The 22,131-nt window shown below is 37.7% G+C and overlaps 2 protein-coding genes across 3 annotated transcripts in view; one reads left to right on the plus strand and one right to left on the minus strand.

The window, feature by feature from the left end:
• The window catches only part of LOC144654891 (collagen triple helix repeat-containing protein 1-like), a 92,344-nt gene that overhangs the window by 66,594 nt on the left and 3,619 nt on the right, over positions 1-22,131 (minus strand). The gene's annotated exons all lie outside the window — the stretch shown is intronic.
• On the plus strand, positions 5,315-9,298 carry LOC144654914 (collagen triple helix repeat-containing protein 1-like). 2 transcript variants are annotated; one of them, XM_078515156.1, is made up of 3 exons: positions 5,315-5,436; positions 8,365-8,625; positions 8,801-9,298. In XM_078515156.1, the coding sequence occupies exons 1-3, from the start codon at positions 5,338-5,340 to the stop codon at positions 9,146-9,148; spliced, it is 708 nt and encodes a 235-aa protein (XP_078371282.1). In that variant the 5' UTR covers positions 5,315-5,337; the 3' UTR covers positions 9,149-9,298. The 2 variants fall into 2 exon arrangements, with proteins under 2 accessions (XP_078371282.1, XP_078371288.1); XM_078515162.1 differs by lacking the exon at positions 5,315-5,436 and adding an exon at positions 6,335-6,442.

Raw genomic sequence — 22,131 nt, forward strand, 5'->3', positions numbered from 1 at the left:
AATACAACCACGTAGATTAAAGCTTATTTTCTCGCCAGATCCAGCAAAACCTGCCATGTTCAGTTGTGTTTTTGGTTTGGAAGACCGCCATCACGTGGCTTCATCCTAATATTCACCCCAGGTCGAAAAGAATCGAATGTGAAAGTTCCATATAAGACACTGAAAATGACGATTTTGGGCCCTGGTGTTGAAATACAACCACGTAGATTGAAGCTTATTTTCACTCCAGATCCAGCAAAGCCGGCCAGATTGAGAATAAATGTACAGTTTGAGCCTATTTTGATAACTGCCATAACGTGGATTCATTCTAATTTTTACTCCAGTCCAAAGAATCGAATAAGAAAGTGTTACATGGGCCACTGAAAATGACGATTTTTTGCGCTTGTGTTGAAATACCACCACGCCGGATTAAGGCTTATTTTCACTCCAGATCGTCATTTGTTGAATATACCTGGTTTAGTTTTTCAATATATCTACTTGTTTTTCTGTTTTCTATAAACACTACTTTTCAGTTTTCAAGCTAAGCATTCGGAGAGACGTTCATACTGAAGAATTAGCCGACGCTGTTTCGTTCTTGAATGAACATTGGCAGGGGAGCGGGACATTGTTAACAGTACGTTTTATACCTTCTGGATCATCTATTGATTCGAATTTTGTTATTATGAATATTGATTTATGATGGTTCATGCTATCATCGACAACGGTTGGATTTACATGTATATTACATGTGCAAATATTGTATTCTGGAAAGTGAATCTACAGTAGCAACCCGGTAACTCGAACTCTGAAAGGGAAACGAAAAAAGAGTTTGAGTTAGCGGGGTCTCGAGTTTTTGGGGTCGATTGAATATTCAATTTGCCATGTTAATAATTGATAGTTGACTGATATTTCAGCACTTCAGTATACAGTACAGTGCAAATCAAACTTCTCTCGACAGAATCTCTAATGCGAAAATACATTCTTGTGATAAGAGTGGAAAATGATTGCCAAATACGTGATCCGTTCGTTGCTCTAATTAAAATGAAGTCGCTGTAGTGCTAGGATTAGTGTTTAAATCCGATCACACGACAAGAAGAGCTTATGAGATTTTTCAATGGGCATCCATGGCAAATTGCAAGAACCGGAATTCGACCAAGATTTTGATCAAGGGAAACGAAATTTAGTTCGAATTAGCGGGGAATCCGATATCCGAGTTCGAGTTACCGGGGTTCTACTGTAGTTAAAAGGGGCCGCCTGTACCAGCTATCCGACGCTCTGCCTTATTGCGTTCGACGAAGGAGAGCGCAAGCCTAATTCTGTTTTGCGTCCTGTGTCTTTTGAGTTGGTAGGCCTGTGCACTGTTATGCGGAATGAATCGACCCGTAATGCGCGCGCAGGTGTATGGACTCCAAATCGGCCGCCCCGATTGATTTTTGCAGGGGCAAGTCTCGGCCGGGAAACTGGTGCGACGATATTTTAGTCTCGTTTTCGCATTGAATCGTCCCTTTTGTCGTCTTTGGTCGCTGTTCTGCACGCGTGCTTCACGAATTCGCTAGAACATTTCGTTTGGTCGCTAGATTGTGTACTTAGTAAAACTGTTTACTTTCGTTCTCGTACAAGAATCGCCTCTTCTGTCGTCTTTGGTCGCTGAACTGCGACCAAAATTGACCGTTGCTTGTAGTCAAATAGCAAATGTTCTGAGTTGTATAGCTCAGCGGCCATTGTGCCACTTAATCATGGCTTGTGATCAAATAACAAACTTTCCGAGTTATGTAGTTCGGCGGCTGTTGAGCCACTTGATCATTACTTGTGATCAGAACACGGCGTTATCGAGTGATAAGGCTCGCATTTGCGTTAAACATTTGCACGGTGTAGACGACATCAGAGCAGATGAAGCGATCGAATACAACCGAACCATTGTTCAGTCAGATGAAGCGATCGAATACAACCGAACCATTGTTCAGTCGAGTAAATGCGGCACCAGAAGCATTCTTTTGTATAACGTGACCAAATCACGTCGTGCACAGAGTTCTGTCCAGACTTCGATAAATGATACCCACAATAATTATGATAGTAAGCTTATAAAGAGATATGAAAGAGATGTCCGTGTTGTAGCTGGAAAGAATGGCGATAGGAGTTGTTCTGTTGCTATGATCTCTACAAATGCTGAGAAATCTCAGGCTGTGAAAAAAAGCAAAAAGCAACAGGAAACGAGGCAGAAAACCATCTCGAATTTCTGTTCGTAGAGTTACTAAATTGCTTAGAAGAAAGAAATACAGAAGTAGACTTAAAAAACTACTGAAACATAATTTCCCAAGCTCCTCACTTATTAGAAATTTTTGTAGCAATTACAAGAAATGGTTTATTTTGTGTAACTCTGAACATTTTTACAGTAAATATGTTTTTTTTCATAAACAAACAGAAAGAGAAAAAAAGATACAAGTATTGCAATGGTAAACAGAAAGAGTTATCAATTGACATGCTTCAAACAAAGTCTGACTTCAGTCACAATAGCGCTTTTGGTCATATTTTCCAAAGTTCAAATTTAAATGACAGTTGTAATTTGCCTTGGGTATCTCTTAATGAGAGACTTTCATTAATAAGTTTAATGCCTTATGATGTTGGTGGGAGTGAAGACTGTTTTTTTAGGTCAGTTTCACACCAACTGTATGGAACTGCAGAGTTGCATTTTCAAATTCGTGCTGCTGGTATTAGGCACTTGAATAATCATCCAGAATTTTATGTTGAGAGCGTTTCTGACAATAGTTGGCAAGACTACATTCAGCAAATGTCAACACCTGGAACTTGGTGTGACAATGTAATTATCCAGGCAGTAAGTATTAAATTAGTTGAAAGCAAATTCTGCAATATTAATTCATACTTCAATATATTGCTGTTTCAAGTTAAAAGTGCTTTCTATGGAATTCACATGTTGCTGTTTCAAATATAAAATAATGTTGTCTGTAACCTTAAAGGAACAGTGCCACAGCTGAGTTTAAGTTTGAACTTTGAACTGTGTCGTTACTTTCATACTTGTGTGTTACAAATAACACACATTCAAAGACAAGCAATTGTCATTCATTCTTGGAATTAATAAAGTTATTGTTCACAGTTTATTCGCCATCAATGATGTTAAATTATTCTTACAAACACTTCACCTTCCTCTTTTGTCCCATCACCAACACATTGTACAAGAAAAAGGGGAAATCTCAGTCAACACCAAAAACTACCCCTCCTTTCAAGCCTTACTCGAACGCATTCCCCTAATCGCTGATTACTACTAGTCCTAACTAAATTTGTAGCCGTACTTGAAATTGTTTAGTTTATCATATAAATGTCACAATAACTGTAAAATTCAAATTGCTCCAGGCACTTTGATTTCAAAAGTGAAAATACGCAATTTACCGATACAGAGTTTTACTAAATAATATCTACTTTTTTTCCTGTTTAACCGTCTCTCTTTGACATATCTGAACTCATGATCGCACGTCATCCCCGTTTTTTTTTTCTTTCTAGAGAGGTATCTATGGCACGTTTACACTGATTTGTTGTTTTAAATTTTGAATCGTGTACTTACATCAGTTAACAACCATATTTGCATTTATTACTCGAAAGAGTCGCGTGTAGTTAATATGCTTTTCTCAGTACTTTTATTCCGTATTTCTCGTTTGCAAAGCTATGCAAAGCTATACAATATACATGAAAGTAGCTGCCTTCGCTAACTATGCGGTCATCCTCAACAATTTCACCAGCACTTCAAATTTTCATTATAAAAATATCACAACTACGGTGAATTTTAGCATAATTTTCAATGCTTCAGGCACTTTTGACTACGTAGCAACAAAACATGTTGTTATATCTCAGATTCGAAAACGTGTATATAGTAAATCTTAAACTGGCGATGTTTTTTTCCTTCAGCCAATGCGTTTATTCAAATTTCCAATTTTCAAAAAAACACCTCTGAACTTCTCTAAGTAAGTATTTTAAAATAAAGCAGAAGGAGACCGAAACGTGGCATACTGGCTGCATGACGCGATTGTTTTCAGTAACAAGAAAAGTCTCGTAGAATATTAATTCACCAACGGTTTATCATTTGCGCTGTGCACCGGAACAGGGTGTTAGGAGGGAGGGCGTCGAAACGAGCGGGTTCGAGCGGAAAAGCCTCGATGCAGAAGCCTGGGTACCAGTTATAAATGTTTAAGGGTTTTCCCTTTCCCTAACCAATGTGGCGGACGCCGATTGTCGATATAAAAATTACGTGCCCATAGACGTAACAGACGATTTTCAAGAAAAATCATTAACAGAAGCATCCGAGGAAAAGGAGGGTGAAGATGTGAGGTTTGAAGATGTGGAGGAGGAAGAATTTGTCTTCTTAAAACGAGTTGTCGCGAATAGCGGACAGCGACTGTAATATTGAGAGTGCAATCATTGCGGGAAAAATTTTATCCTCTTTGAACGGTCAACAAGCAAAGTAATGCCGTTTCTATCTACCTATGAAAAACATGCATTTCACTGGTTTACACAGGTTGCAAATTTTGCAAACCTGTGAACAGGGCGCTTTTAACAAGTTCCTGTGAAAATTTGTAACCTATTTACTCGATCATGCTAAAGTTCAGGCATGTCAACTCGGAAGTTTACATTCTTTTTATTACAATCGATCACTTTAGGATTTCTTATGCACAATTTTGATATATATTTATATTTCAAAATCGCGAAATCCTTCGATGTTGTTGACAAGCTTTATGTTAACGTCCATATCATAATGAGATCTTTCGATCGCCGTTGTGAAGCTGTCACTGCAGTGAACTAAAAAACGTAAATGATCACAAAAGATCATTCTACAAATTTGCATACACAACTAAAACGAATAAAGGTGTTTTTCAATAGGTATTTCAGACGTTTATTATCATTTTCTTTTGACTGGTATGCTAAGATACGACATTCGCACCGGATTGCTCGACTGCCTGTTTTCGACACTACATTTATATTACAAGAGAAAAAACACAGACACGAAGAAGATAATATAAACTATGGGCTAGATATTGTTTGTGTATCCTTACAACAGTACCAGATATAGAATTTGGTTATGCATTACATTGATTTCGTGATATAGAGCTATAAATATGAACTTGCCTTCAGCTGTCAGCCACCATTTTCCTTAGCCAAACAGCGAGCTAAGAGCGGAATAGCGGACTAGTACCAGTCCATTTCCGCATCAAGGCTGTAGCAGAGTGCTTTTATGCCCGTTTCACCGCGCTATGACGCCCTGCAACGGAAAGTCAAGGTTGGCACGCGTGTTTCGTTTCAGAATTAAACTTCTTATATTCAGTCACACGGGATCTGCTCATTTTCCTCACCATGAAGCCAGCAATTTTTGTTCTTGGCGTTCTATTTTGTCTGTTTGTCCCTTCCCACGGTGCTTCCAGTGATGACAAAAATGTTTCCACTTCTACCAAGGTAATGTTAATTTGTGATCATTGTTAAATCGGCGCGTGGGAAGTTTTATATAATCGATTTGTTGGGTTTTAAAGTTGTCCATAATATAAATTGGTTTCTCTACAGTTTTTTGTCTAAAAAGAAATCCTGACAGCGTCTGAATTTTCGTTTTATTAAGTTTAAAGAAATTTGTTAAGCTACGCTGTACTTTTAAAACTAAGGATTAGATTCAAGTAATATATCAAACACGAGAGGCAGTGTTTTATCGGGATATCCAAACACCGAGAAGAGAGTTGAAAATACGACGCGCAGCGGAGTATTTTTGACGAAGTTCGAGGTGTTTGGATAGCCAATGAAACACTGTCTCGAGTGTTTGATATATCTTCTCAATCGAAACAAAACGTCGAAGTTCTCGAACACGTGTCACTAACGTCAAGATGTTTCCTTTGAAATTTTTGGGATGGTCACTAAATTTAGTGAGTAACACATCTTCAAAGTTGGAGCAAGTGACCGGACAATTATTGTTGTCGATCTTGATTTTCTCAGTTCTTGTCGAAAGAGGGTTTAAAGGGATGGTAATAAACTAAATGTAACTTTCGTGATCTGAGAACAAAAAATGTGTCAAGAAGATTGATGATATCTATGTTCAAATAACTAGAACTGCAATTATTATTCACAACCTAAAGTAAACTGTTCGCTCAAAAGCAAAACTGCTTGTCAGCTGAAATAACTTCTTTGGGTGCAATCAAGGAGATCATTAATTATTTGTCACACGCAATTCGAAGATACGAACTTAAATTCTATATTTATTATAGGAAACAGCATGCAAGTGCGTTCGAACATTAAGATATTATTATTCGGTTTTCGTTTTCCTTTTTCAAAAGGTGATAACTGTAAACCAAGATATCGTTTTTGTGGACTTGATCTAAAATTCGATAGAAAGAGAGTTGAAAGTTAGGGAAATATCGGTAATTTAACATTCGTGAGTAAAAAAGCAAAGGACTTAGGAACTTTGAAGAAAATGATGGTAAGCTTAGTTTAACTTTAATATTTTTACCGTGTTTTCCTCGAGAACTGCAAGTTTTCCACGCCTAAGGAAAACTATTCAGTGAAAAGAAAATTTCATGTTTGGGGAACTAGGCGACTGAAACAACTTCTTTGAGTTCAGTCACGATATCAGAAACTATTTAATACACGTAGCAGTGAAGATACGACCTTGAATTCCATAATAACTATTAGAAAAGAACCTTTAGGTAGTCCGAGCATTAAGATAATTTCTACAGTCTTCATTTGACGGTTTATTATCAGTCTTCAGTTTTTCATCACGAAAATCTCAACGTTAGTAATTGTATTCCAATATTAAAAGGGCGTGTAATATTTAAATATTACAGGAGTGCGACGAATGCTTACGCAGCCGGTGTTCAGCTAATTGGTGTTTGTTTAACTTAATTGGTATTAGGTTGGTGTCCTAAGGATAATTTTCTTGTTCGACTCTTGCGAGCTATACAACGCTTTCTTTTGGTAACATTTTTTAAAACTAAAGGGAATATTAACGATAAGTATTTTTCAAGATGTGTCCTTATAAGCTATGTACTTTAGTAAAACCATCCAGTTAACAAATAAACTGTCTAGTTATACCTACATCAGACAGTTCTGTAAACATCCATCTGACTTTCTCTTAATGTTTTTATACATAGAAAGACAACTACTAGTTGTAATTTGACAGGTTATTCGAATAACAAAGCTTTCTTCTATTTTCCAAAAGCGCAGCAAGCAAACTCTGAATTCTATCTTCTCTTTGACTCTATGTTTAACGGTCACAGAACGTCGACAAACTAAAAACATCGACGAGCTTTTGCGTACTTGGGTACAAATTAAAGAGCCAAACTTGTGCAGAAAATCCAGCGCTGTCTCTCTGTTGCTGTGGTTCTTGGTTGCTCCTCTCATTTATCAAATTAAAGGAAATAATAACACTGTTTCATCGTTAAAGGGAAGGTTTGATATATCGGTAAACAGCAAAAAACTGGCTTCCGTCCCTGTTTGCTTAATCCACCTTTATGGAAATAACTGTGATTGTACGTACGCTCTGATTGGTCAAAAGCCTATGTTCTAATGAACTGTTAAACCCCCCTCCTTGCCCGCTACCCGATTTGGCAGCACTATGTTCGACTGCGCAAAAGGACGATCGTAGAACTGAATGTCAAAAACAAAAATGATTTTTTTGCCCACCGCAGTTGAAGCAAAAGGAACTTGAAGCTAACTTGAGGTAAAACTATTGCAGATACGCATTATTTGTCTTGCGTCAATTCCTTTTTCAGGTTGCATTTTCGTTCATATCATCGGGCGTGACACGCGAAAATCTGTGCAGCGGTCAAAGATATTTCATAAGGAGGCGACTTGTCGGAATGGAGTCTCGCCCTCGTCAGATCAACATTCACAAGAGCTGATTTCCTTCCCGATTTGGTGTGGTTGACAAACCGGCCGACAAATCATAGCCTATAAATTAGCTTTACCTTGGTCTTATTTCTTTGCAGTTAAGTACAATTCTGCCGATCGCGAATACCGTGCAATTTCTGTTATTTTCTTCATATTTTTTTGTAATGTAGCGTTGACTGCTGTGGGAATTGTCATAATTTAAGAAGTTACTTCAGTTGTGTGCCTAATTTATTATTTACCGTTTTTCATTATTCCTTTTTCTATGACAACGTTATTGCTATATAAGGTGTAGTCGTCAGACGTGCTATTAAAAAAAGTGCTTCCACCACCGTTACTTTAAGATAAAATTTTGATGATTAAAACAAGCGAAAAGAAAACGCTGCAAAGTTAAGCACTGGTACACATTCTAGGTTTTTTTTTTCTAGATCCCTCAATGGCGTCTGTCTATATTACTATTTTTTTTCATTGCCTGTTGGTATTATTTGCTAACCCTCTTTTTAAACCTTTCCACAGATTCCTAACTCGTGTCTGCAAGGACCGCCCGGCCTTCCTGGCCGCAATGGTATTAATGGACGTAACGGTGTGAATGGACAAAGCGGGTTACCAGGCCGTGACGGTCGAGATGGTGCAAACGGTGAGATGGGCGTGACAGGCAGTCCTGGTCATCGTGGTGTTAAAGGAGACGCAGGACAAAATGGTACAGACGCTGACCACAGAAACTGGAAACAGTGTGCGTGGAGGAGTGACGACAGTCGTGACATTGGTCTTATAAAGGTAAGGTTAAATTTAAAGGAAAGTATGTCATTCCCGATTTGATCTTCACTCAAATTATTTTTCTTTGTAAATATATTGCACATATTTGACATTCGCAATCAATTCGAAAGCTGAGATTTGTAAGCATTTTTGCCTATGTAACAACAAATTTAATAGAGGTGATTATTTTCGGTAGGATTGCATTTTCGACAAGACGAAAGATGACACTTTTCTCCGTGTGGTTTACCAAGGTGACATCTACTTGGGTAACTGTGGTAGCTGCTGTAAGCGATGGTTCATTACCTTTAATGGCGCCGAGTGCAGCGGTCCACTGCCTATCGAGGTCGTTGTATGGATCAGAAATGCAGACAAGGACAACCACAGACCAGCAGCAATAGAAGGCTACTGTGACAACATTCACAAGGGCAAAATCCGCGTTGGTATCAACATTGGAAACTGTCCTGGATATGGAAACTCCGACGGTCATACAGGCTGGAAGTCAGTGTCCCGCTTGATGATCGAAGAAGTTCCACGGTCCCAGTAACCAGTTGGTTATTCATAAGAATAACGCTGACGTCAACAGTGTATTAGAGACTGATTAAAGGTGTAAAATTGTATACGGAATGCTTCGCGCACTTTATAAACTGGTGAAAGGTTTTTAATATTTCGTAACCAGAAACGTAATTGTAATGAATTTTCCCTAAAAAAACTATTATGCCTTGCTCTTGATGTTGGATTGTCCGATTGATGTCTGATTTTGCGAGTGCTTTTCTGGAACGGGAGGTGATCAATAAATGAATGCTGATCTCAAGAAGAAGATTCAGATTTGTTTCCTGTTAAGAAAATGTGATACAGCTACGTACCACTTTGACAAATATGAAATATGAGTAATTGGCTTCATAACTTTCCTAATAAAAGCACGAAGAACCTCACACGCTAATTGGCTAAATAAACGACGCACTTGACAGAGACTTTTGTCTGCGTCTCTGTATGTAATCATTAATTCGCTGCGTTTTGAGAGACTATTCACCATGGAAACATAAGAAGCATCAAGCAATGTTTCTGATTTTTATGTTTTTTAAAAATCAACACACACAAAACTGTTAGAAAAGTCTTGCCTTGTAAACGTCAAAGTTGTCGAACACATATGCATGTCACTAACGTAAAAATGTTCCCAATTAAATTTTTGGCGTGGCCCCTTTATCTCGTGGTTATAGCTGATATCTTTTTTTAAAAAAAGAAAACGCGTCTTCAAAGTAACAGCAGGTTAACGGACACTTATTGTTGGTCTGATCTCAGTTCCTTTTGAAATCTAGAAAAACACGAAATTTAACTTTCGTGACTCGATAACAACAAAACATCGGAGGTGTTAAGAAAACAGAGAAAATCTATGTTCAAACAAGTTAGCAAACCTCAGAAAAAATATTTTCATACAAAGTTGTTATATAGAACTTCAAGTTGTTTTACAACCTAAAGTCAACTGTTCGCTCAAAAGCAAAACTTACTTGTCCGGAGAACTGAGCAGTTGAAATAACTTCTTCGAGTGCAATCAAAGATACCATAAATTATTTGATGCACTTGCCATGAATTTACGAGCTTAAATTCTATATTTAATAAAGAAAAAAAATAACAGCCATATAAAGACGATCGCACGTTAAAATGTTATTATTCGAATTTTATTTTACATAACAACAAAGGTGGTAACTGTAACTGAAAATATTCAAATGAGCAGATAATTAGATGTTGATCTCATCTAAGTTCCCATAGAAAGAGAGTTGAGAGTTTGGAAATATCGTTATTTCACTTCCCTGAATAAAAAACAAAGGACTAAGGAAGTGTGAAGAAACTGATAGAAAGCTAGGTTTAAATTGCCTGTTTGACAACTAGGCAGCTAAAACGACTTCTTTGAGTTTTGTCACGAAATCACTAGTTGTTTAAGTGAGCGTCCGTGTAAGAACCGACCACTCGATTTTCGGCCCAGAACAGAATTCCTTCAAATTTTCTGTGCAAGACAATTGATCCATATGATAAACAAAAATAGCAATATTTTGGCTTGTAGTGTTATTTGTCAATATTTTTGGCGATGATTGCTGAGAACGGTCAAAAACCGAAAAAATCATCCTGTTTCGAGTCAAATTTAGGCGTCGCGCTCAACGCGCTGAAAAATTACTCTTTAACTCAAATGAAATGAAACTTGTATATCATTTTATTTTATGTCTTGTCGATTAGTTCATGTTAAAATATTTGAAATCGGACTTAACAAAAATTAATTATGATTTTTTTTAAACACCCCATAAAGAGCCATCGCAAAAATCACGCAAACATACTGTTGGTTAGAGAGGTTTTTCTCAAAAGTTTAACGTGATCTAGAGCCCTGGACACTATCCACGATTAGTACTAGGGTTGGTGTACTAGAAACAAGAAAAAAAGTTTTGGGCACTAAGCTTTTCGAATTTTAGGAGTTCTATCAACAAAGCCTATTTTTAACGGTCGTAACGCGCGTCACGCAATTTCTTACTATTGTGTTTTCTATCTTTCCCACATAAAACAGTTGTCCGAGGGAGCAAATATTTTTGAAACTAGCTTTCTGCTCGGAAAAAGACATGGACAATCCTAAATTTATCAAATATCGCCCCAAAAATAAGAATTAAGAAGGTTAAATCATGAGCGGCTCCGGTATGAGTTGTCTTTAGTTCCGTCTTTAACTGTGCAAAAAGCTTCGAAAAGCGGTTTCCGTGATTCGGTAATCATAAATAGGGAAAGAACTACGAAAGAAACCCTTAATAATTTAACATATTAAACACATTTAACAGCTAGAAATTATTATCATTGTATTATTTAAGTGTACGCCCAGAGAAAATGCAACACAAATGAAAATAGGCCAAAGCGAATTTCTCAGAAAATGTCTGTTTCAGTCGGCTTTGATGCACGCGGGAATGTCAATGAAAGTTATTCTTAGTAGGTTAATTTCAATCCGTGTGACAAATGCTTGCTGCTAAAACTATTTCTTGTTTTACTTTATATCATTTGTTTTTCAATTTTGTGAATAGGCTACAAACTTTGCCTTTAATATTTATTTTCTTCACTTTTTTTTTGCACTGCCCTTGTGCTAAATTTAACTTATGCAAATTTGTGACAATTGATGTCGTGCGTGCTTACATTACGGCAGGAATAGTTTTGCTCTTTGCGTTTCGTGTTGTTTCGTTCTGTGAAATGGCAGGATTTTGTTCCTTCTCGGCAATTTTAGGTGGTAAGTGCGAAAGTAGTCGTGGACATACAGATTGTATAGCCCTAAATGATTATGACGGCGATATCAGTTTGCATCTAGCAAATCACCACCTGTCAAGAGAAAATTCATGTGAAAGGGATCTAATACTGGCAAGAGCAGGTCTTTTAGAACTCACTGAAGAAAAGATTAAGAATATGATGGTTTGTCCAGCCCATCGTTTTACCTTAGAAAAGTACTGGCAAGCTCCGAAGACCTGCCAGTATCCAAGACATCATGGAAAGAAATCGGCGGAAACAGGGACTCATGTTGTAAATTTCAAGCTGGCCAGAGAAATTAAAAACCTCTTTGGAGAAGCTGCACCCGTTGGTTCCCGTAAGTTTTATCGTTAAAGATTGTTCTTAATCGCTAAAAATTGTTTACATTGTTAAGCCCTAGGCTGAAACAGATTCGGCACTTCCGTAAATATGAAATGCTAGGTCATTACTATTGTTGCATGGTGACAACTGTTCTCTGGACGCGTTCTGTTAGCTTACCTGAGACCGGCTCAAACACAGGATAAAATGTTATTATAAAGTAATTTGAATGCGACTTAAATAATTTATTCTTAGTGACATAGCTGCAACACCTGATGTTTTTAACCGTGACTAAATAAATTACTCTTTACACAGGGGTCAGGGTTGGTTGAAGGCGATTGTTGGGGGGGGGGGGGATTACTATACGTGGAGGTTCTGCCCATTTGTATGGTTTAGGTATATTAATGGGCAGAATTTTGCAAGTTTAAGTATATAAAAAGGTAAAGCATGTATACGAGCCTAGGGGCCCATCACGTTTCCGTAGCTTAAAGCGACTAGGAGTATTCCCATCGCAGGGTTCGCCCCCAGTCTTGCCCAAAGAACACGACATATTGAACCCAGCCAGGACTCGAACCCGACCACTGCAGGAATTTTGCACTTGGTGATCCGGTAGAACCCGAATTTCAAAAGTCCTGTTCACATCAGCACTTATCCACTTGCGATGACTGCCAAGGGCTAAAGAAAGTACTTCAGGAACTACGACTTGAGATCGAAGGTCCATCCTGGACGCCAGTTAATTCAGAACAACGAGAAGATTTACTGTACGACTTTGACCGCGCAAAGTCAGATATCTTTCTATGGAAAGCGCACATTGTCCGCTCAATAAACCAGGAAGAGGCGAAGCAAGATTTACTGAAAACAGCCGACGCGACGTCCGCCATTGTTATAATGGACTGGGTCATGAAATTTCTTCAACTGAAATATCGTGAGAAGCAGTCCGAATGGTTCGGAAAACGAGGGCTCAGCTGGCATATATCCACCGTCATAACCAAGAATGTCAGCACTGGTAATCATATGCTCACATCCTTGATTCCTGCCAGCAGAATTGGTATGCAGTCTGTTCGATCATCGAGAACACACTGGAGGCCTTAAAGAAGGAACATCCTCACATAACTCAGGTGAACTTTAGAAGTGACGAAGCAGGCTGTTACTACAACAACTTTCTCGTGGCGGCCGTAAGAGATGCTGGGAACCGAGTTGGTATCACTGTCACACGGTACGACTTTTCCGAGCCACAATACGGGAAAGATGTCTGTGATAGGATCCTTTGCCCGATGAAGTCAGCTATCCGACGCTATTGAAACGAGGGACACGATGTTCTTTCTGCAAAGGACATGCGTACAGCGCTTTCCGAACGTCCTGTCCGAGGCACAACTGCCAGTGTTTGCTCTGTGAATGAGTCTCAAAAGACACTTGAAGTAAAAATGACAGATCATTTCAGCAGGTATCATAACTTTCAATTTGAATCAAATGGCATTAGGATCTGGAGAGCTTATAACGTAGGGCAAGGGAGGCTCATTCCCTACCAAGACATCATCGTCAAGCCTCACATGAGATCAGGGTCCTACAGATCTTGTTATAGATGTCGACTTTTTTCCAGTCAAGGAAGCACAAATCCATAACGCCACATCAACTGATGGTGAGGAAACCAGCGGTCTTTTCTCTTGCCCTGAGCCTGGGTGTCAAATGGTCTTCAAAAAAGTTAGTGAGCTTGAGAATCATCTTGATGTTGGCGAGCACCGCCAAATGCGCGGAGGGTCCGAAACGGTGTATGACAAACTCAGAAGAGACTGGGCCGAGAAATTCCTTAATGTTGACAACAACGAGGGAAGTAGCAGTGCACCGGTAGCACATTGCGATGAGCGAGGAGACGAATTTGAATATCAAGCTCCTAGTTTTTGCAGTGACTTACAGCTTGGCTGGGCTCTACATAAGGCGCGAAATCAAGGTGTGCGATTTCCTGATGATGTTAAACAATACCTAACGAGGAAATTCGACCTTGGAGAGAGAACCGGCAACAAGGCAGATCCCGGAAAAGTGGCTGCAGACATGAGAACAGCAAGAAGACCAGATGGTTTGCGGATATTTGACAGGTAAGACTGGCTCACGAAAAGTCAAGTACAGGGTTTTTTTTTTCGAGACTAGCGGCCACACGAAGAAAGCAGGGGAACCAAGAGTTACAGATGGAGGATGTGTACGCAGAGGAGGAAGAGGAAGAAAGGCGTGAAGTGCTAGAGAGCGTCGCCGCTGAACTTAGTCCCAGGCATCCAATCTGCTATGATTCTTACTGCCTGTGTGACCTGGCACGAGACGAGAGTCTTGACAGTTTCAGTGTAGTTATGCTTAAGGAGATATTAAGATATTTTGAGATTCCCTTTGGTTCACGAGATCGGAAAAAAATCTAGTAGTGAACTTGTCCTCATTCTTGGAAGAATGTGACTGTCGCCAATAGGAAAAAACGTTCAAATGCTATCTATTCAATTCGCGGATGTGTTTGGCTGTTGTTCAAACGTTTAATAATAGTTTTCTGTGAACCGAGAAAATAAAAATAGTTTAAAGCCCTGTATTACTGTTAATGTAGGAAAGGATTAAAGTCGTTCTTTTTTGTTGCTGAGTTAAATTAGTTATACTATCCACTTTAGAGACCGGTCATTATTTATCAGGGGTGGAGGGCCCACGAAATTGTGGAAAAAGTGGGCTAACAAATTATGACCCTCCCCAACACTGGAACCAAAAATTGTGACCCTCCCCAAATTGGAGTCTATTAAGGGTGCCCGCGGGTATTTCCAGGAGCGGAGGTGCTATTTTAAAAATCGAATTTTGGGCATGGAAAGTTAAACGATTTTTCTTATTTTTCGGTAGTCGTAATGACAAACTAGAACTATAAAATAAACGAAATAAATGAACAGGAAATATCAGCATATTTAAATTACTCTATTTTTTATTATTACGGCCACCTTGTTAGAAACCCCGTTTTTACTCCCATACAAACTCTGTATTTTTACATTCTCGTAAGCGGACATCCCCGTAAGCGGCCGCGGACACTTTCCGAGATTACGACTTAGACTTTTTCTTTGTTTTTAAGCTCCCGTAAGCGGACACCGCAAAGAGAATCATATAAAAAAACCTCTGTATCTTGTATTAATCAATCAACTTCACATCGCCGTTCGTCACAATGATTTTACTGTAATTATATTTGTTTTGTCGTCATTCACGTCCGGTTACATTTTGAAACACAAGCTCCCGTAAGCAACCATCTATCCCCTTACACCTCTAGTGGCCGCTTACAAGAACCATTCTCGTAAGCGGCCAGCACCAGTTGCAGACACTTTTTTCGCGTCCCGAGGGTGTCCGCTTTTGAGAGCTTCGACTGTAATACTATTTTTCTAAACGCAAAGATAGCTTTTTTATTACTGTCAATAAGTTAAAATTATCCAAAAATTCATTTGAGCAAGTTTCAACGAAATCGGCTGGGTAGAAATCGCTGCACAGTTGACTGTTATAGATTTCAGCTTCGCCAGTTGTTACAACAACGCTTGAGTAATGTTTCGATTGCATTGACAGGTCCCTTACTTCTCTTCTTTTTCGATTCGCCATCGATGTAAGCCTTACAGTATCTTTTAATAAAAGTGGAAGCAGAGAGAAAGGAACTATACACCCAATTCTTTTTTTCTTTTTTGGGGGGGTCAATTTTACCAGAATTGAAATCAACTTTGTTTTGATACGCCGCGACGGGTAAACCTTCTACAAATTTGCATAAATTGAATTCAGCGAAGACTGAGAATTATTTGATGACGGCATATGGGCTATTTTCAAAAGTCGAAACCAATTATAGAAGTCCTTTTGCTTTGCCAACGTAACAATTTAAGAAATGAAGTATAAAGGGAGGGCAAAATATTAATGTACGTGACATCCTAAAAATAACATTTACATTCCAGCGTGTTAGCCGATTGAAATCTACATTCCCCGCAAAGATTTTCGCCGTAGTATAAGTCGATGTAAATTCGCCGTACATCATTTTTTAAGGCACTTTATGCTATGAATAAAACTTCTTGTTGTTAAAAATATCGTTGTCAAAATGCGCGAAGGGTTTTTTCATAGTTCTTTCCTTATGATATCCAAATCACGGAAACGTCTTTTTCGAAGCTTTCCGGTGAAACTAAAGACTCACACCGGAGCCGCTATGATTTTTAAAACCTTCTTAATTCTTATTTTTGGGGCGATATTTGATAAATGTAGGATTGTCCATGCCTTATTCCGAGCAGAAAGCTAGTTTCGAAAATATTTGCTCCCTCGGACAACTGTTTTATGTGGGAAAGATAGGAAACACAATAGTAAGAAATTGCGTGACGCGCGTTACGACCGTTAAAAATAGGCTTTGTTGATAGAACTCCTAAAATTCGAAAAGCTTAGTGCCCAAAACTTTTTTTCTTGTTTCTAGTACACCAACCCTAGTACTAATCGTGGATAGTGTCCAGGGCTCTAGATCACGTTAAACTTTTGAGAAAAACCTCTCTAACCAACAGTATGTTTGCGTGATTTTTGCGATGGCTCTTTATGGGGTGTTTAAAAAAAATCATAATTAATTTTTGTTAAGTCCGATTTCAAATATTTTAACATGAACTAATCGACAAGACATAAAATAAAATGATATACAAGTTTCATTTCATTTGAGTTAAAGAGTAATTTTTCAGCGCGTTGAGCGCGACGCCTAAATTTGACTCGAAACAGGATGATTTTTTCGGTTTTTGACCGTTCTCAGCAATCATCGCCAAAAATATTGACAAATAACACTACAAGCCAAAATATTGCTATTTTTGTTTATCATATGGATCAATTGTCTTGCACAGAAAATTTGAAGGAATTCTGTTCTGGGCCGAAAATCGAGTGGTCGGTTCTTACACGGACGCTCACTTAAGGAGGCTCGATGTAGTTTTTTTAGCCGAAGGGTGGTTGTTTTGAAAATTAAAGTTATCTAGGAAGCCAATGTTCGATTTTTGCCAAAATACACCATAATGATCAAATATGACCAAATTTTAATTTTTTACTCTTTACTTTGTCACAAAGGTTACCATAGCAACCATTGACGTTTTCTTTTGTTCTCAAACAAGCTTGGTTTTCTCGAAATCTAGACTGACACTTGGTATTCATTTTTTGATATGTTCAAGTACAGTAGATTTTTAGGAAAATCTGTAAGAGCGTTTTAGAGTAAATCAAGAATGAAGTTTGTGGTATTTTCTTACAATCGGCAGTCGATATATTTTAACAAATTAAAGCAAAAAGTCTTTCGCTTTTAGTTAATGGTCTTTGATGGTGTAAGTATTTATATTTCAGTGAGAGAAACTGTGCTCAAACAATACGAAACAATTTTAAGGCGCCTATTTTATATTAAAACGGTGTTTTTCTGAAAATTTCATTCTTGATCTACTTGAAAACGCTCTTATAGATTTTTCTAAAATTTCGTCAACAGTTAGTCAATCTACTAAACTTTAACATATCAAAAAATAAACACCAAGTGTCAGTCTAGATTTCGAGAAAATCAAGCTTGTTTGAGAATAAAAGAAAACCTCAATCGTTGCTATGGTAACCGTTGTGGCTAAGTGACGGGTAAAACATTAAAATTTGGTCACATTTGATCATTATGGTGTATTTTGGCAAAAATCGAACATTGGCTTCCTAGGTAATTTTAATTTTCAAAACAACCACCCTTAGTCTAAAAAAAAACTACATCGAGCCTCCTTAATACACGCACCATGAAGACACGAGCTTAATTTCAATAATAATCATTTAAAAAACTGAACGGTACGACCCAAACATTACAGTGTGAACAGGATAACCATGGACACTTAACAATATCTTTTTAGTAAATTTCTGCAGTCACCGTCGAATGATAGCTCAGCATGCAGGAAATACAGACAAATGGACAGAAATGGAGACACGAAGTGATTTTTCCTGAACATTTGTCAAATATTTCCTCTACTACCTTTTTCAAAGTATAATGAAAGTGTTCACGGTTTTCGTATTCTCACTGTAAGTTACTTTTCAGCAATCTAAATATGACGGATTATTTTAGTTTCGGATTTGGTTTTCCATCAGGAAATTTTTAAAATTAGAAATTGTATCCCAAAATTAAAAGGCGTGTAACATGAGAATATTACAGGTGAGCGACGAATGTAGACGCAGCCGGTGTTCAGCTAATTGATGTTTGTTTAACTTATTTGGTACTAGCTTGGTGTCTATAGGATAATTCTCATGTTCGACTCTTGTGGCGTTTACAACGTTTTCTTTCGGTAACACTATAACAAGAATTACCAAAGAAAAATATTACCCCAAGTTGTGGTCTTGAAAACTTTGTAAACTTCAGTTAAACTAATCCAGTTAACATATAAACTCTGTTTCTTTATACCCACATCGGACGGTTCTGTCAAAAATCCATTTGACTTACTCTTGATGTTTTTAATTCAGAAAGACAACTATTTTTAATATCTGGCAGGTTATTCGAATTAAAAAATATTTTATATGCTATTAGTCGACCAATCAAACTCTGTGTATTGCATCATGTTTGTGGCTCGGGGCTTTATTGTCGAAGGACTTCGACAAGCTAAAGGCGTCTAAGAACGTCTGAGAGTTATAAAACCAAAAATGCCCAGAAAATCTAGCGCTTTATCTACTTTGATGTGGTTGTTAGTTGCTCCTCTCATTAACCAAATTGAATGAAAGAACAACACTGTTTCGTCTTTGAAGGTAAGGTTTGATATAGGGGAATACAGCGGAAAACTTAAGATTTTGTCCTTAAGATAACATAAGATTTTATAAATAAAACGAGCAAAAATATTAGTTTAAATGCTGATCATTTAGGCATCTTTAGTGTATCTTTTTTTCGAGATCTTAAATTGGCGTCTCGTTATTTGCCAATTATTTTTTGAAATTTGCCATAACCTGCGAAAAAAGGAGGTGTATTTATAAATTTGCCAATGATCGCATACGTGGCAGGCACTTTAAACGGGGGGAGGGGAAGGTAAATGCGGAGTAAAGGGGAACTGGAAAGTTGGTTGGCAGTGGAAGTGAACTCAACGTAGAGTATACCCATGTTTTTGCTCGTCCGGGTCTACTTTTAATTTAATCAAATACCTCAAATACCTCTGATGAAACAGAGTAAAATAATATTTATCGCATTTTATGGTTTTCATTTCTCGTTCCTCGTTAGCGTCTTGTTATTTTACTATTTTTTATTGCATGTTAGTATTTTTTGTTAACCCTTATTTATTAATAATTTCAAAGATTCCTAACACGTGTCTGCAAGGACCGCCTGGCCTTCCTGGCCGTAATGGTATAAATGGACATAACGGGTTACTAGGGCGTAACGGTGTGAATGGACAAAGCGGGTTACCAGGCCGCGACGGTCGAGATGGCGCAAAAGGTAAGATGGGCGTGAAAGGCAGTCCTGGATGACGTGGTGATAAAGGAGACGCAGGACAAAATGGTACAGACGCAGACCACAGAAACTGGAAACAGTGTGCGTGGAAGATTGCAGACGTGACATTGATCTTATCAAGGTAAGCATTAATTTGGGAGAAAAAGATGTGATGTGATCTTCGCTTGCATTCTATTTCTTTGTAAAAAAAAGTTTACTTAGAACTTACAGTAATTGCCAATTTAACACATTGTTCTCAATACAACAGTCGAAAAGAAATCGTTATCACTATTATCATTATTTGAACTCAATTTGAAACCAGAGAATTATAATAGAGAGGTTAAGCATGACGTTTATTTTTCCCGCGAACGGCAAAACCCAACTTCTACCGTCTGCCGATAGGCGTTCGTACGCGGAAATAAGTAGTTTTGTGTTTGTCGTGAATCCGTGTTGGTATCAACATTGGGAACTGTCCTGGATATGGAAAAGCTGACGGTCATACAGGCTGGAATTCAGTGTCGAGTCACTTATCAAATTTCTAAAAACCTTGCACATTGATTGTCTATAGAAATCAACCAGCTATAGCACGAAATTACGTCTCCGTGAGGTGTCAATATGGCGTCAAAATAGATAACAACACGAGATACATAAAACTACGACTCTACAACAAAGAAGCGGATAAATGAAGCTTTAGCCCAGCAGTCAACCCAGTTTCGTCGCTAGAATATTATCTTCACCTCCGCTGAATACTGAAGCTTCACCAGTCTCATCTCTCCTGAGGAATTCTGTCACAGGATATATATTTTTGCCTTTGCCGTATATAAATTTGGAAGCGTGGTAATAACTTCCTCATCGAATAGGTGACCTTTTACTGCCGCGATGTTTGCCGGTCTTACAGTTCGAAAAATAGTCGCCTTACGTTAACTTACGCCGTTTTATAGCAGTACTTGTTAGTTTTTAGTATATCAAAGATATTCAATTAATAATAATCGATAACAATAACAATAGTTATCGCTGGATTAATTTACATTTTTCGCGCTGTACCCTTTCTGACAATTTGACAATCAAAATGAGTTGAGTAAGTCAAAAATATATCATAACATGATAACTGAAATCATCTATCTCCAACGTATTATTTATAATGGGTACTTTACATCAGGAATAAAACAAAAAACAAATAGGACGATTAACCAATATAATGTAAATAAACTTATAATCAATGACTTCTTAAATATATACTGGCCATGTTTCGTTATGTTCACTTCAGGCAGTTCCGTCAAAAATCTTATTGACTTAGTTACTTTGATGTTTTATATTGAAAGACAAGTATTCTTTACTTTTGACAGTTGATCCGAACGTGAAAAATCTTCTAGTTGCAAACAAAAAATCTATTTTTTTTTTTGCTTACTCTAAAATTAAAGAAACAAGCATGTTTGGAAAAATCGAACGCTCTATCTCTGTTTCTCGCTCCACTCTTCAATCAATTCGGAGGAAATAACACCAGTACTGTTTCCTGTCCAAGGTAAGGCTTTATTCATGTATATTTATAGAGAACGAATTGCTTCTCCTGCAGTTTGCTTACCAAATTAAAAACTCGCCAAAACGTTCTTATATTCTGATACATTCGCACAATTTAACGTTTCTATAGTGGCTGGCTTAAAGGGAATCTAAAGAACGTTTACTTGTTTTGACTTTTTTGCAAATTTCATCATCGAAGAGTTGCTCGGAACGGAATTTTCATCAAGCTATACAAAATCAAATTTAAAACACCCAATCAAAACACCCGGGATCTCGAAAGAATAAAATAATCTGGGCGTTAGCTTGATCATTTCCATGTTTTTCGACTTCAAGAAACCTCTTTATTAATTTCAACGAAACGAAACTTATTCACTGAGTGGGATAGATTTGTTTATCTCTGCGCGCGACGTACAAATAACCTCTGTCAACCCTACATTAAATTGCTCAAACAAAGAATTAAAGTAGCTGACAGCAATTGTGACCAAAGTTTTTATTAGTAATTCATTAATGCCGTTTATTGTAAAGCGATTTGCCGAACATTTCTTTGCGTACACAACATGCTTGTCAAATCTGTGACAAAGGGGTTTTCCATTAAGTCATCAACTGTAGACAAACGGGTATTGACAAACTTCGCTTTTTTGCATACAGTATGACCTTCTTTCGTATATTTATTTTTCCAGGTATGATTTTAAATAAGCGGTTCGATAAACATAGGCTAGCTGTCTGCATTCCTTTCAACATAAGCATTTTTTACCGGGAGTTTTCAGTAAATCGAGCGACGCAAATGTTTTTATCTAGCCAGTTAATTTTGTAATCAAAATTAAATTATGTCTTAACATAAAGCAATATTTATATTCGCTTTGTAAAGCTAACTGCTGTTATGATGTTGTCTGCAAATAATTTAAAACTAGATCGCTTTGGTTTTTGAAAGTGCGTTTGAAAACCGACAGCGCCGCTAAAAATTGGTCATATTTTTTATTTGTTAATTTAAAGAAACAGCACCAACATTACAA

Source organism: Oculina patagonica, chromosome 1 (genome assembly GCF_052425735.1).
Source record: "Oculina patagonica isolate OP01 chromosome 1, crgOcupat, whole genome shotgun sequence".
NCBI classification, from domain to species: domain Eukaryota; kingdom Metazoa; phylum Cnidaria; class Anthozoa; order Scleractinia; family Oculinidae; genus Oculina; species Oculina patagonica.